Source organism: Amphiura filiformis, chromosome 20 (assembly GCF_039555335.1).
Source record: "Amphiura filiformis chromosome 20, Afil_fr2py, whole genome shotgun sequence".
Lineage (NCBI taxonomy): Eukaryota > Metazoa > Echinodermata > Ophiuroidea > Amphilepidida > Amphiuridae > Amphiura > Amphiura filiformis.
The window spans coordinates 43,430,821-43,445,988 of NC_092647.1; the positions used below are offsets into that span (position 1 = coordinate 43,430,821).

General features: G+C 36.8%; 1 protein-coding gene across 1 annotated transcript; it reads right to left on the bottom strand.

Annotated features, from left to right (window-relative positions):
- Positions 1-6,425: 6,425 nt before the first annotated feature.
- Positions 6,426-14,403, bottom strand: LOC140142670 (protein Star-like). Its single transcript, XM_072164669.1, has 3 exons — positions 13,936-14,403; positions 11,216-11,410; positions 6,426-6,997 (listed from the first exon to the last, which is right to left on the bottom strand). Exons 1-3 carry the CDS (start codon positions 14,254-14,256, stop codon positions 6,599-6,601), a joined length of 915 nt encoding a protein of 304 aa, XP_072020770.1. The 5' UTR covers positions 14,257-14,403; the 3' UTR covers positions 6,426-6,598.
- Positions 14,404-15,168: the final 765 nt, after the last annotated feature.

Below are 15,168 nucleotides of genomic sequence, written 5' to 3' on the forward strand. Positions count from 1 at the left end.
AGTAAAACATAGCGCAGTAACGGTATGTGCACATATGAGCTGCAGTTACCCAATGTATATGTGGTATTTTTTTAATTGGGGTCAAAGCTCATTAAGGGTCACTTCCGGTATAAAAAGAAATACCTTTAAAATGCATCTTCTTCCACAAATTATGTGGGACAGAGATGCCACTTGCACACATGCATTGTTATTACCCAGTGTCTATGGGGTGTACACAGATTTGGGGTCAAAGGTCATTAAGGGGCCACTTCCGGTATAAATTGAAATATCTTCAAAAACATTTATTAGCTAAGAAAAACATAGGAGAGTAATGGTATGTTCACACATGAATTGTGTTTAACCAATGTATATATGATATTTTTTTAATTTGGGGTCAAAGGTCATTAAGGGGTCATTTCCGGTATAAAAAGAAATACCTTTAAAATGCATCTTCTCCCACAAATTACTCAGGACAGTGATGCCACTTACACACATGCATTGTTATTACCCAGTGTTTATGGGGTGTACACAGATTTGGGGTCAAAGGTCATTAAGGGGCCACTTTCGGTCTGAGACGAAAAACTTTCAAAATGCCCCTTCTGCCACAAATAACCTGGCAAAATAATGCCACGTGCACGCATACATTGACATTAGCCAATGCCTATGGGGTTTTCATATATTTTGGGGTCAAAGGTCATTAAGAGGTCACAACACAGCTGTGTTCGTGGTCTTAGACCACAGCTAAGTCTAGTCTTTCTTTCTTCTTTCTTTCTTCTTTCTTTCTTCTTTCTTTCTTCTTTCTGTCAACCATTGCATTTGCTCTAGCACTCACATGCTTACATCGATTTTGACCTAACTTGGTCACAATGATCATTGACCGTGCTCCTACATGTCACATGAAACTTGTGGGGTCAAAGGCACGCAGGGGTCATAGGGGTCAAAACGTGCCTTTCAACTCAAAACGCATCTTCTCCTACAAATTACGTACGACAGTGACGCCACTTGCACACATGTATTGTAATTACCCAGTGTCTATATGGTGTACACAGATTTGGGGTCAAAGGTCATTAAAGGGTCACTTCCGGTATAAAACGAAATACCTTTCAAATGCATCTTCTCCCACAAATGACGTGGGACAGTGACACCACTTACACACATGCATTGTCCTGGACTATGACACCTGCCATCTCGTCACGCGTGCCATTATTCTCTCCAGACTGGATTATTGCAATGGACTCCTTCTTGGATCAGCCAAAACTGACATCCAGAAGTTACAGAGGATCCAGAACTGGGCCGCGAAAGTTATTTGCCAAGCTTTGAAACGAGATCATGCCACGCCTTATTTACACCAACTACATTGGCTGCCCGTTGAGGATAGAGTTACCTTCAAGATCTTGGTGCTAGTGTTCAAATGCCTCAATGGGACGGCACCGGACTACTTATCGCAATGTCTTTCTCTTCACATTCCAACCCGTCAAGGTCTCCGTTCAGCAGCAGACACAACTCGCCTCTCTGAACATAACTCAACTAAGACACTAATATCTTTTGAAAAAGGACATTCTCTTACACAGCTCCTCGCATCTGGAACAGTCTACCTGTCATCATCAGAGAGTCTACCACATTACCTGCTTTTAAGAAATCATTGAAAACACATTTGTTTCCTGCTTAACTGACTTTGTTTGTCTTATATACATGCCTGTAGGTTCTCATTATTTGTAGTTTTATTATGGTTCTTCTTGTTCAGCGCTGCGTTCTTTATGTAGCAGCGCTATATAAGCATTCTGTATGTATGTATGTGTATGTATGTATGTATTGTTATTACCCAGTGTCAATGTGGTGTACACAGATTTGGGGTCAAAGGTCATTAAGGGGTCACTTCCGGTATAAATCGAAATACCTTCAAAAAATGTTATTAGCTTAGAAAAACATAGGAGAGTGATGGTATGTTCACAGATGAATTGTGTTTACCCAATGTATGTATCGTATTTTTTATTTGGGGTAAAAGGTCATTAAGGGGTCACTTCCGGTCTGAGACAAAACCTTCAAAATGCCCCTTCTGCCACAAATAACATGACAAAGTAATGCCACGTGCACTCATACATTGACATTAGCCAATGTCTATGAGGTTTTCATATATTTTGGGGTCAAAGGTCATTAAGGGGTCACAACACGGCTGTGTTCGTGGTCTTAGATCACAGCTAAGTCTAGTTTAATCTGTTTCCATTCTATTTCCAGTAATGTTTAAGGGATCGGTTACCCACCTTTGCACAGTATTTTTGCGGGAACTGAGAGCACACCAGACATATCGAATTACATTCTGAATACGAAGAATGTCCTTCTAATATCAAATAATTTTGATTTTTTTTTAATTCGCGGTATAATACAAATTTTATGGCAAATTGTTAAAAATTGATATTCTTGACATTTAATTAGATTTATATATTAGATTAATTTTATCATCAGATTTATAAATTTTACTGTTAAATGTCAAGAATATCAATTCTTCATAATTTGCCATAAACGTTGTGTTATATCGCTAATTTCAAAAATATCAAATTATTTGATATCAGGAAACTCATAAAAGGACATTCCTCGTACATACGTCTAATGTATTCTCAAAAATACTGTGCAAACGTTGCTATCCAAGCCCTTAACTTCTAATGAATGTTTGATGACGTACTGTAAAATCGATAATATATTTCCACAAGACATTTGACAACACATATAATTGTCTTTCCGTCAACGCACATCGTTAGAAAATAAACATAAAAAAATACACATATAGGTCAAACTATACTTATCCTGGATCCGTATGACTTGAGGACTATGTTGGTGTGGTTTTAATGCAATCTTAGTCTTGCTTCAAGCGTGTATCCACCCGAAGCCACATAATGTATGTTACTAACCGTACCCACCTCGGTTTATGCAGCGAGGTGCTGTGCACAATTTTGGTAATGTCAGGCCCTATTTGACTGATTGGAATTTTCGAAACTTTTGCCCGGATCTGCCAAGGTCAAATGAAGGGGGAATAACTACAACTACAAATTAAGAATATTCTTGATATGATTGTATTCTACATTATCCCCACGTGACAGGGCAGTGACCTCCACCGAACAATAGGAATCAACACCAGATATTTAGACACTCTTGATTTTGACATGGAACCTGGAGACATAGAATTCTTACTGCAGGTTTGTAATAGCAAATAAACAGATGGGCAGAAAATCTTTAGCATAAAATGCAATTCCTATCATTTGAATTGTGTATCGTTTTCTTTGGATAATCTCCCAAATAGGGAGAGAGGACAAGCCTGATGACCAGGGGAACATTATGGGACATGATGCAGGTGTCAGGTCAAAGGTCATCTGGGTCCAATCTTAGAATTGCATAATCTGGACATTTGTAAGGGGTAGAGGGTTCAAACCCGATGACAACAAACCTCATGACCAGGGGAACATTTTGCAGGGGTCATGTCAAAGGTCATCTGGGGTCAAATCTTAGAATTGCATTATCTGGACATCTGTACGGGTACATGGCTCAAACTCGGTGACAACAAACCTCATGAACAGAGGAGCATTTTAGAACATTTTGCAGGGGTCAGGTCAAAGGTCATCAGGGATCAAATGTTAGAATTGCATATTCTGGACATTGAGTACGAGGATCAAACTCGGTGACATTATCCAGTACCTTATGGGTTGGTCACAAATTTGCATGTCTATCTTTGGGGTCAAATGTTTAAACGACTGTCTGTGTGGTCACAGGACCACAGTACTTTTAGTTATCTTTTCTGTCAACAATTCAGTTTCGTTTTTGTATTTATACAGCAAGGCAAAGACACATGCATGGCGTTTCTCCGATACCACATAGATGTACAGGAATTAACAGACCGGAAAGAAAGCGACGACCAGTTGGAAGAAGAAGGCAATAAGTACGTTCCTAACAAGTTCTATTCATTCAAGAGACAATCCAAAAAACGCTCGTTTTTTAAAAAACGTTCGTTTTTAAGTAGCGTCCAGTTTGGCATCTTCGGTGGAACCCCATGAGAACTACCTGCCGATTGGTCAAAAAGAAGTTTTCATTATCAATTTGACCAATCAGCAACATTGTTAGAATAATTTCATCACACAAAAATAATTTGCAAAGCTCCATTCTGATTGGTGATTACAGTGAAGATATCATGTAATTGACCAAACAGAGGCAGTGTTAGATCGGCAGGTAGTGCTCAGAAACTTGAGTGAAAAGAAAGAAATAGAAAGGAAATTAGCAAATGGCACAATATCGTTGCAGAGAACAAAAAATAATATACCAGAAATAATTGTCAGTAATGCGCTAAAAGTGCAATTTTATTTCAGGTAGCACCGTCCCAGCTAATCCAGAACGTGTTTATAACGTTTTAAACAGGTTATATTTTTGGTGTTTGGTTTTGGTAAAAACGTTTTTAAAAATAACATATAATTAAATTTTAAGAATAACACAATTGCGCTATCATCCCTCTAGGTGTATTGGGAGAATTCAAAAATAGCATTGTTGCGCTAATATTAACGCGCTATAAGGCCTAAACCATTTTAAGAATAGCACAATAGCGCTAATAGCACCCATCCAAGTATACAAGGAGAATTCAAAAATAGCATAATTGTGCTAATAACATATAAAGCCAAGTCCTCAACAAAAGTAACACTGCCAATTAATTGCATAGCACACTCATGAAAATAGCGGTGCTAACATATGTATTCGCTACTTGCACGGTTCCGCCATTATGCACTATGTGCGGGGAGAGCCTCGAACTGGCAGCATACATGAAAGGAAGAATTATGTAACCTTACACAGAACGTTATGACTAGTTCAATTCCCATTCATGTATGCTGCCAGTTCGAGGCTCTCCCGCACATAGTGCATAATGGCAGAACCGTAAGTAGCGAATATAAAAGTAATGACAAAATTGCGCTAATAGCACGTGTAAGGAGAGAGAATGCTATCTGCGCCATTGTCAGTTATAGCGCCTTTTTCAAAATAACCATACACCTTAAGGGATGGGGTATGAACGTTTGGACAGTATTTATTACTACTACTACTAATTGAAATTTAATACCGCGCCAAAAACCAAAAGAATTTGCACTAAGGCGCATGAAAACATAAACAATGGATGAAAACAATAATAATATAATACATAAAACATCATAACATCAGATAAAGTCCAAAATCAAGCAAAATGAATACAGTTACTGATTGAAAGCAATATTGAACAGATGGTGTTTGAGCAGTTTCTTGAAAATGTCAATTGAAGAGGCGGTTTTAATATGTTCTGGTAATGCATTCCATAGTTTTGGTCCATAACATGAAAATGATCTGTCTGCGAAGGTTGAATTCTTGGTCTTGTGCTCAGTGAGTATGAAAGAGGCAGTCGAAGTTGAACGAAGACGACGATGAGATGTTGAAACATGAAGCAAATCTGAAAGGTACTCCGGTGCTGTTTGATGAAGGCATTTGTAGACGATGACAAGTATTTTAAAGTCAACGCGCTGTTTAATTGGCAACCAGTGCAACTCAACAAGGTCTTTGGAAATTGAGTCATATTTTCGCTTCCTAGTTACAATACGTGCTGAGGTACGTTGGATGTTAACTAGCCGTTTCAGGAGCGAAGCACTTATGCCAACCAGCAAACTATTACAATAGTCAATTCTCGATGTTACAAGAGAGTGGACAGCCATTTTGGTCGATTCAGTTGTGAGCATCTTGCGAGCACGACCAATGTTTCTGAGATGAAAATTTGCTGATTTTACAATCTTGGTCACTTGAGCAGACATGCCCACATTGCAGTCAAACATCACACCAAGATTTCTAACTGCGTTCACCTGCACTGGGACATTCACACCAGCGATGTTAACTGAGGAGAGATGGAATTTGTTCAACTGGGATTGTGAATTGTGGGACATTAGAGCACATCAGACATATCGAATTGCATTCTGAATATGAAGAAAGTCCTTCTGATATCAAATAATTTTGATTTTTTGAAATTCGCAATGTAATACATATTTTATGGCAAATGATTACAAATTGATATTTTTGATATTTAACAGTACTCGAAGTAAACTTTATAAATCTGATGATTTGTACTTAAAATGTATGTAGGTGGGATGAAAAGCCGACGATCAATTGAAAATTTTGACCTTTCGTATTGAAGATATGGATTTTTTTCCCAAAACACCCAAAAAAATTAGGTGTTTTTAGGAAAAAATCCATATCTTCAGTATGAAAGGTCAACATTTTTAATTGATCGTTGGATTTCCTCCAACTACATACATTTAAAATATATCATTAGATTTATAAAATTTACTTCGAGGACTGTTATATATCAAAAACGTGAAAAATATCAAATTTTAATAATTTGTCATAAAATTTGTATTATATCGTGAATTTCAAAAATAACAATTATTTGATATCAGAAAGACATTCTTCGTATTCAGAATGCAATTTGATATGTCTGATGTGCTCTCATGTCCCACAAACAATACTGTCGAAACGATCAAAACGTTCATTCCAGATCCCTTAACACAACATGAACGAAGACGGAGAGACACAGCATAACCCTTTCTTCTGTAGACGCAATAAACTTCCAAGGTCAATCATCACCTTCAACCAAATCACTTTTAGCAAACAACATATCGTTAGCCAGGCCAGTTTTATCATCAATAACTTCTCCTATTTTTGTATATCCTTTGTTCTCAAAAAAAGTTTGCAAATGCTGTTTCGATTCTGACCCGCCATGTATAAATTCTACAGTGATGGACTTGATGTCTAGTTTATCGAAAGGAATTGTTTTAAGTATGTCCATTTCAGAACCCTCAACATCCAGACTGAAGAAATCAATACTCGTCCTTCCCATAGCCTTCATGAGTGTATACAGCGGGAAACACTGCATCTGAATAGTGTTTATTTTGAGGTGCTTAGACTTGGCCCATTTTTCTTCTTCTTCCCCCTTAAATACGCGGCCCATATTATGTGCCTGATTAAACCGCATCTGTAAACATATAATATATAGAAACGCAATTGTGTCAATTTTCTTCTGAAAAGATTACATACCTTTGTCAGTGTCAAATACAAGTATGTGTTCTATAAACTAAGATATAGGTTCAGAGGAGATCAACCAATCTAGTCCTGGCCCTGTCCTACAGACCCGTATACAATTTTTCAGGAAGAAAGTTTGAATGTTGATTCGAGTAGGGTATGCATAGGTCTTTCAAATTCTACTAGGTGGAAAATTCCAAACCCGGGCAAACTATGTATATGGCCGTTTTTCAAAATGGCCGCCAAAATGTACTTATGAACCAGGTATAATGACAATAACTCTGAAACTATTTGACCTAGAGGGGTGATTGAGGTGTCTATCCCCACTAAATCAAGGCTGTCTGATTGAATGAAGGGGGTTTCATGGTTGTCCGAGGTCTAGGACACCTGAAATCCAAGATGGCCGCCCGTAGCAACCATAATCATCATATTCGCCAGATGAAATGACAATAATTCGGAATCTGCTTGACCTACAGGGGTCATTAAGGTGTCTATCCCCACTAAATCAAGGCTTTCTGATTGAATAAAGGGGGTTTCATGGTTGTCCGAGGTCTAGGACACCTGAAATTCAAGATGGCCGCCCATAGCAACGAGATAATCATCATATTAGCCAGATGAAATGATAATAATTCGGAATCTGCTTGACCTGCAAGGGCCATTTAGGTCTCTATCCCTATGAAATCAAGTGACTAGGGCCAGGACTAATCTAGGAGCAAGGGATTTTGAAAAGTGGTCGAGTTCAACACTCATGTCTACCAATATAGTACGTTTAAGGGACCTTGGACTAATATTTGCCTGACAAAAGGTAGAAGGTTGGATTTGAGGTGCATATATATTGGTTTAAAATTGTATTTATATAGAATATCGAATGAAAGTTCATACTAGCACCTATGGGCATCTGCCGACGTATAACGATGCTAACCTTTCGTACATGCTGCACACCAATGTACGTTGGAGTAAGTTGACATTTTGACCCCCGTAAAACCAGAAACATGTCATTTCGCCTAAAAAAGAGGTTTTTGTAAGATAACTCAATAACAATAGGTCGTAGATTGCATAAACTATACAATTTCTTAATCCTTGTCATCAGATGAGTAATTTCATATATAATTCTCAATAAGATCGAAGCATTTTCAATTTTTTACCCCTATGTGACCTTTCGTGACCTCTAGCAAAAAACGTACCCTAAAATTTGGGTCCACTAACCCCTATCAGTGATCTAGAGGGTCTATCCTAACACCTCATGGTAACAAACATTGGTAGACATGGGTGTTGAACTCAATCCTTAGTTAAGGCTCGTATAAGATTTAGCTCCGAGTAGACTAAAATATGATAACGTAATTTTATTAAATTAGTAATTTTGCTTACCAAACTGGCTTCCGGTTGTGAGTAGTCTTACTTCCAGTCTTCAAAAGTGGGTCAAATACGTGACTTAGGAAATAAGTGTCCTCTTCTCTATTCATGGTCTTTGTCCCCCCTCTTTCTGATCTCCATAGCCACTTTTGAAGATTGTAAGTAAGACTACTCACAACCGGAAGCCAGTTTCCCGGGAAAGTGGATCAGATGCTCACATCTGATGACGTCCTCCGACGAGATGGACGAAATATAAGTAAAACTTACTGGTTTTGGCAAGCAAAATTACTAATTTGATTTGATGTACAAACCTGATGAATCTATTCACTGTAATATTATTATCTTGTGCTATATTAAGATCATCTAGATGTGAATTGATCTCAATTATACACGTGTATCATTAAGGGGGTACTACACCCCTGCCCAATTTTGTGCCTATTTTTGCATTTTTTGCAAAAATTATAGCGTATTAGGGACAAGTAAGATATGTATTTTATAGGGGCAAGGACTACAACTACTGCACTGGAAATTTTATTTCAGCACAGACAACAGTTGTGGAGTTACAGTCAAAAATGAGGAAAACCAATATTTGATCAATAAATCAATAACTACTTGCTTTGAGTTGCTGAATTTCCAGTGCAGTAGTTGTAGTCCTTGCCCTATAATATACATATCTTACTTGTAGCCAAATGCGCTATAATTTTTGAGAAAAATGCAAAAATAGGCACAAAATTGGCCAGGTGTAGTAACCCCTAATGTATTAAAAAATGTTCGATGAACAATGTAGATTTACCGTGTCAGTTTAATTTTCACAATATTATTTCTTACCAATCAATTGTCCATAAACTTGATTTTTTTTACTTATTATGAATAACTAACTTATAATATCGTTTGGTGTCTGGATAAGTAACTACTGAGCCATATTTTGTAACACGAACTACGAAGCTGGGGAGAGGTTTGTTGCAACCCACTAATTTTCAATTATAAACGTCATACCGTTATATTTGGTACCAATGTATAGCTATGGGTCCCCTCTATTATAGTGATACCAAAATAAGTACAAACATTCCCCACATAATAATGCTATGACGTCATAAAGTGAAGGCGCCCAGGCAAATTTGAGAAATTCTGGCTATGTACAAAAGTATAGGTTATGGGCTAAAAATTCTACAAAAATGCGATTTTCACCGAATGTTCTCCTAAATTTGAAAGGAAATGACTATTTCAACCTAACTGACAAGTAAGAAGTCAGTAGCTCTTTGAATAATTTTACAAGAGCGAAATGAAAATCATCATTGATTTTACTCTGGAAACCAATGGTGGGCTTCCTATGGCCATCTTTTAAGGCCGGTCTTACCCCGGGTAAGGTGCTGGAGTAAAAGATTTACAGCTAAAATGAGCACATAGGATGGATCTATGATTAGCTTTGGTCGTTTGGGCGTAAAAGAACACGTCTTTTTATAACGGATAAAAAATCTTAGGGGGGATTGGTACAACCCCCGGTTGGTACAACCCTCCCCCTCCCCTTCGCAGTTCTAGGGTTAAAGGTTTTAAAGAATACCCGCTTTGATTTCAACATTTTATACTTGCAACTGCCAAAATATCCAGGGGGGGGGGCGACCAAGATCGACTGAATTTTGACGTCGTCATTGGTTTAACACGTAAACACGAAAATGTCTCAAATAATTCCAAAAGTGTATGTATGTTATGAAGCACTATTTTATCAGTCTAAATCCGTTGAGGTTCGACAGTGAACCTCATTGTAAGTACTGTTTTTAAATTTTTGTATGAATAACGCACGATATGTTATATATACTGAAAATTTCCTTTCAAAACCAATGCGATTACGTTGTGTAGTGGTAAGAATCTCGCCTGCCACGCAAGGTATCCCTTGATCGATTCCCACCCCGGCGATGATTAAATTTTCTTCTACTTTTTTCTTTGAATCTAAAATTATTTATTTTCATGTGAAAATGTGTACATTGCACTGGGAAATATATTTTGTGCATTTTTTTTCTGTAACGGGGCCAATAGAGCTAAAAACGCACCTTGGCTCGGGGAAAAATAATTGCGTCAACGTCCAGGCAGTGTTGCCGTCATATTGTCTGTTTTGTTTACGCTATTGGCTGTTGCCACATTGAATAATGTCGGCCACCGTCGTGTGAAAATATCCAACTCTTTTTTATTATAGGGGGAATCAAAGTTGAGAATGACTCAAAAGCATCTGTATACATTAGCATGATATCACATTTAGCTGTTTAAGCCTAAAATTTGGTTGTACATGATGTTTTGTTTGAAAGCAAAACAATGATATATAGAACGATGTGATGTGCTTTAGAAAGTTGGGATAAATAAATCTTTCATAAGCGAACTATATTACTTTGAAAAGCTAAAATGTTAATACCAAAAAAAAGTTCATGGGCGAAGTTAAGGCCTGTCAAAATTGAAAATCTTACCCTAGAAGACTAAATTGCATGCCTAAGTTTTACACAATGATTTTTTAAATACAGTACCATGCATTGTGGTTTTCTGCTGATATTTACTGAAAGATTGAAAATTATTTCTTTTCATTTGATCGAGAAAATATAGTTTAACGTGAAAAGGTGTAGCTCTAAATTTGGCTCATTTCAACACCGAATTCAATCGGTTCCAGTGCCTAATTAAATGAACGAGTGAGCCTTGTATAACAATAGGCATTGATGGACTAACGTTCTCACTTCTCAGTATATTCACCCTTTGAAAAAAAATCATCTGCATTCAAAAGGGCAAGGATTAAACATAATTTGTTTTGTATATTATATTCATGATGTAATAGTACCTTGGTTGGATATGACACAACGCTGAGACAGGCGTTGACGTGATGCGACTTTCGGTTTCGTTTAAGTAGTTCGTAGTAATTAGCAGGGTCAGCCTCAATTAAAAGTCCTTGCCAGCCTAGTTCACGTTCAAAGAACAACGAGTTTGACCTTCCTTCTCCGTCGAAGGCACCACACTCAACAAAGAATCCATTCCGCTGAAATTGAAATAAAGGCACCACACTCAACAAAGAATCCATTCCAAAGTTAGTCACTTGTTATATTAAGCCCCCACTATTTATAGTGGTTGAGCACTTTCGACTACTTTTGGAGTAGAGACTGTGCTGGAAGTGGCTTTTGTCATGGTTCTGACACCACAGAATATATATACATGTATATGCATTTCTGTTAAGTTGAAACCATGACAAATTATCCGTCTGATGATCGGTACACCCAATGATCGTAGGTGAGGGTATGCTGTAAAACTAGTAGTAACGGTTGCCTTACCAGAGGTCTATACTTTGAATTTGTTTATTCAAAGTATAGACCTCTGGTAAGGCAACCGATACTAATAGTTTTACGGAATACCCTGCGTTGATTGAAATATGACCTATACTAGGAATGGACTGTGCCATTGATATCAAAATCAGATTTGAGTCTATTCAACAAGATACGGTGATCCACCGTATCAAAGGCTGCTGACATGTCAAGCAGCACCAGGAAGACAACTTTACCATGGTCCACGTACTGCCTGGAGGATGTAGTTTTTTACCTTTAAAAGGGCAGTTTCAGTACTGTGAGACCTCTTATAGGAGGATTGGTTCACTTCACCCAGGTTGAAGTTGTCAACATGTGTGACTACCTGACATGACGCAGCCTTTTCAACAACCTTACACATGAATTTCATGTTGGCCACTGGCCTATAGTTCTTTAGGATATTATTATCAAGATTTTTTAATCACCGGAGTAATAATAGACTTTTGAGTGCATTTGGAAAGATACCAGACATTAACGAACTGTTAACAATTTTTGTGAAAATCGGCAACAAGATCGGAAGATTATCTTTACAAGCCAAGTTGGAAGAGTATCTAAGTTACATGTAAAAATAGTTTATAATTCTGATAATGGAAATAGTTCTGATGAAAACTTAAATTTCTAATTGAAGACCTGAGCGCAAGAAGACCGTAAGTCCACTTGGCACCCTCAACATGTATACACTAAAGTTGCGTATAGTTTCGTACAGTTTGGTAATGTTTTATACATGTTCAGGGTTCAAAACAAATCTTTCACAACCTTTCATGATGTTTTCACCCTGGAACATGCATTAAACATTATAAAACCCTAAGAAACTATACGTAACTTTAGTGTATATGTTGAGGGGCCAAGGGACTTACGGCCTTCTTGCGCTCAGGTCTTCAATTAGTCTAAGACAAATACCTTTTATAACAATTGTTTTGTCCATAATCATAACTTAAAATACTGTTAGTAAGATGTAAATTACGAACAAAGTATAGTAACGCTAATTATACGACGTAGCTTATGTAATATAAGAGTGATTGCGATGTTCTAAACGCAGCACGTGGAACGTACGTTTTCAAGTACGTTTTTACGTACGTTAATACGGTGTTAAATATTGCTAGTCTCGGTTCCAAACTGGATTGTGGTCATTCGTCACGAAGGAGAACAAGTCAGCTGGAATGAAGACTATAATATTTGATCTAATCTAATCTAGGTCGATAGAGGGCATAGTGATTGAAAAAATAACAGTAAGCTGAGTCTCTGCCTAATTCAAACAGGCCGCTTTTGATTATGACTAAAATTTTGACCTACATGCTGATTAAACTTAATTGTTTTTTTGTGCTCCCCAAATAGTATAGTTGCCCAAAACATATATTTTAGTAGATTAAAGATCACTACATCCATACATCATGACTTTACTTTCAAAATGAGACTTTTTCGTCCTGAAAATTGGGCGCGTTGCATGAACTTAGACATGAGATAAATCAGCATATTTCAACGTAGCATCTGCGTTTTATTCTACGTTGGAATCCAAAATGGGAATGTCATTTTTGTACGCAAAGTATCACACACATTTCAATGGGCAATCTCTGCGCACATCGCTGTACCTTTATTATAATGATTTGTTACAAACAAAAGGATCATAATAATAATTAGACTTTCCTTCGATGTTCATAATCTTTGACTGTCTTTAAAATATTGTGAAATGGACACATTTTGTGCATTTTCAACGATGTCAATTTCGCACGTGGAATATCTTCAAAAATAGCTAAATACGTGACCTCGCTTCGATACAGGAGAGTGGTTTTGAATAGATCAACGTACGTCCGATGTCTACCTTTGGAAATCGCAATGTCTCTATAATTATGAATAAAATGTACAAAAGGTCATGTAAAAGTGTATCATGCGCATTTGGTCACAAATTAATCACAGCATATGAAGGAAACACAAATTTAAAAAAAGAGCTTTCACTATGTACAAGTTTAATAAGAACTTGTGTTGTTTCAAACTATAATATATCCATTTGAATTTGTACACACACCATTTTGATAACTCAATTTATTATGTTTGCATATATTTTGGTAAAGATCCTGAAAATATTTGCAATTAGCAATTGTGAATATCGTATCTACTTACAATTATTAACAAATATCTAATAGATTTTTTTTTTCTCAATAACAACTTGTAACTTTTTACAATGGCGTATATGAATTTATATACCAACCTTGTTTTTGAAAAGTTTATCAATGATAGCTGACTGGCCGCGGGAGAAATCTTTCAATTCAGGATTTTTGAGTCCGTACGGTATATGTGATGCGGTAGGCGGCTGAATGAATACTCGGCGTACTATATCCACCAAGTCGGGATCATCCTGCGTTGTGAGCGCGGAATTCATGTCATGTAATGTCCTGTCATGACTTTCTTTTTCGTGCCAGATAGTTTCTCTCGTCCACGATTTGTTAAATGGTGTAAGTTTTAAAACTAAAACAATTACCAACATAAGGCCACATGATTTGACCAATGTGTATTTTCTCGCTGCCATCATTTTGATATTTAGCTCTTTTTTAGATTTAATATTGACTAGTGATTAAAGACTAATTTACACGCACACATGTTGGCATTTAGTTTTGCAGTAATGATGTGACGTTTCATGCTAATGGACTGAATTAATACCAAATGACTGATGCAGGTTCCAAAAACAATACATACGTTTGCAAATGATGGTGAATTTTTTTAATTTCGTATGAGAGAGAATTCCATATTTAATTGTACGATATTAAATGTGGAAGCAGCAATTTGGACCATAAACCTACACATGCTAGCTGTGTCTCCGAAATCCTTTCACATTGTCCTTACAAATAAGAAGTATATCATTGAAAATTGTAGGAGGTTGCCATAAACGGAGAACGTTCAAATTAATTTCAAAATTTTACGACGTATGATGAAAACAAGATACAAAGCAATCGTACCCTTCTTTTACCCAAATCTCATTATCATTACCATTTTAGTTTCTCATAGACAAGATGAGAATATTTTATCAATCAATCGTTAGTATCAGCAAAGCCAGATACAATACAATCATACCATTATTTTACTCAAATCTCATTATCATTAATATTTTATCAATTAAGAAAATTGTTTTTAGAATCGTTAGTATCAGCAAAGCCAATGCAAAATGTGATTAAGTCTAAATGAGGCATATTTGCATACAACTCTTAATGAGATTTTACTAATATTGTTTTTGTAAAATTCCAAAGCAAATTAACCATATGCTTAAATTTGATAGGTATAATTTAATCATAATCGTGCATCATACTGCAGTTACTATCCGTTTTCCTATACACAATACACAGTGCTCTCACCATTGACGCGCGACCTTTACAAATAGTGTATGTTAGAAGTATATTGCATTTGCCTAGTTAACATCACTGTGTGAAAAATAACCAGCCAATATTTA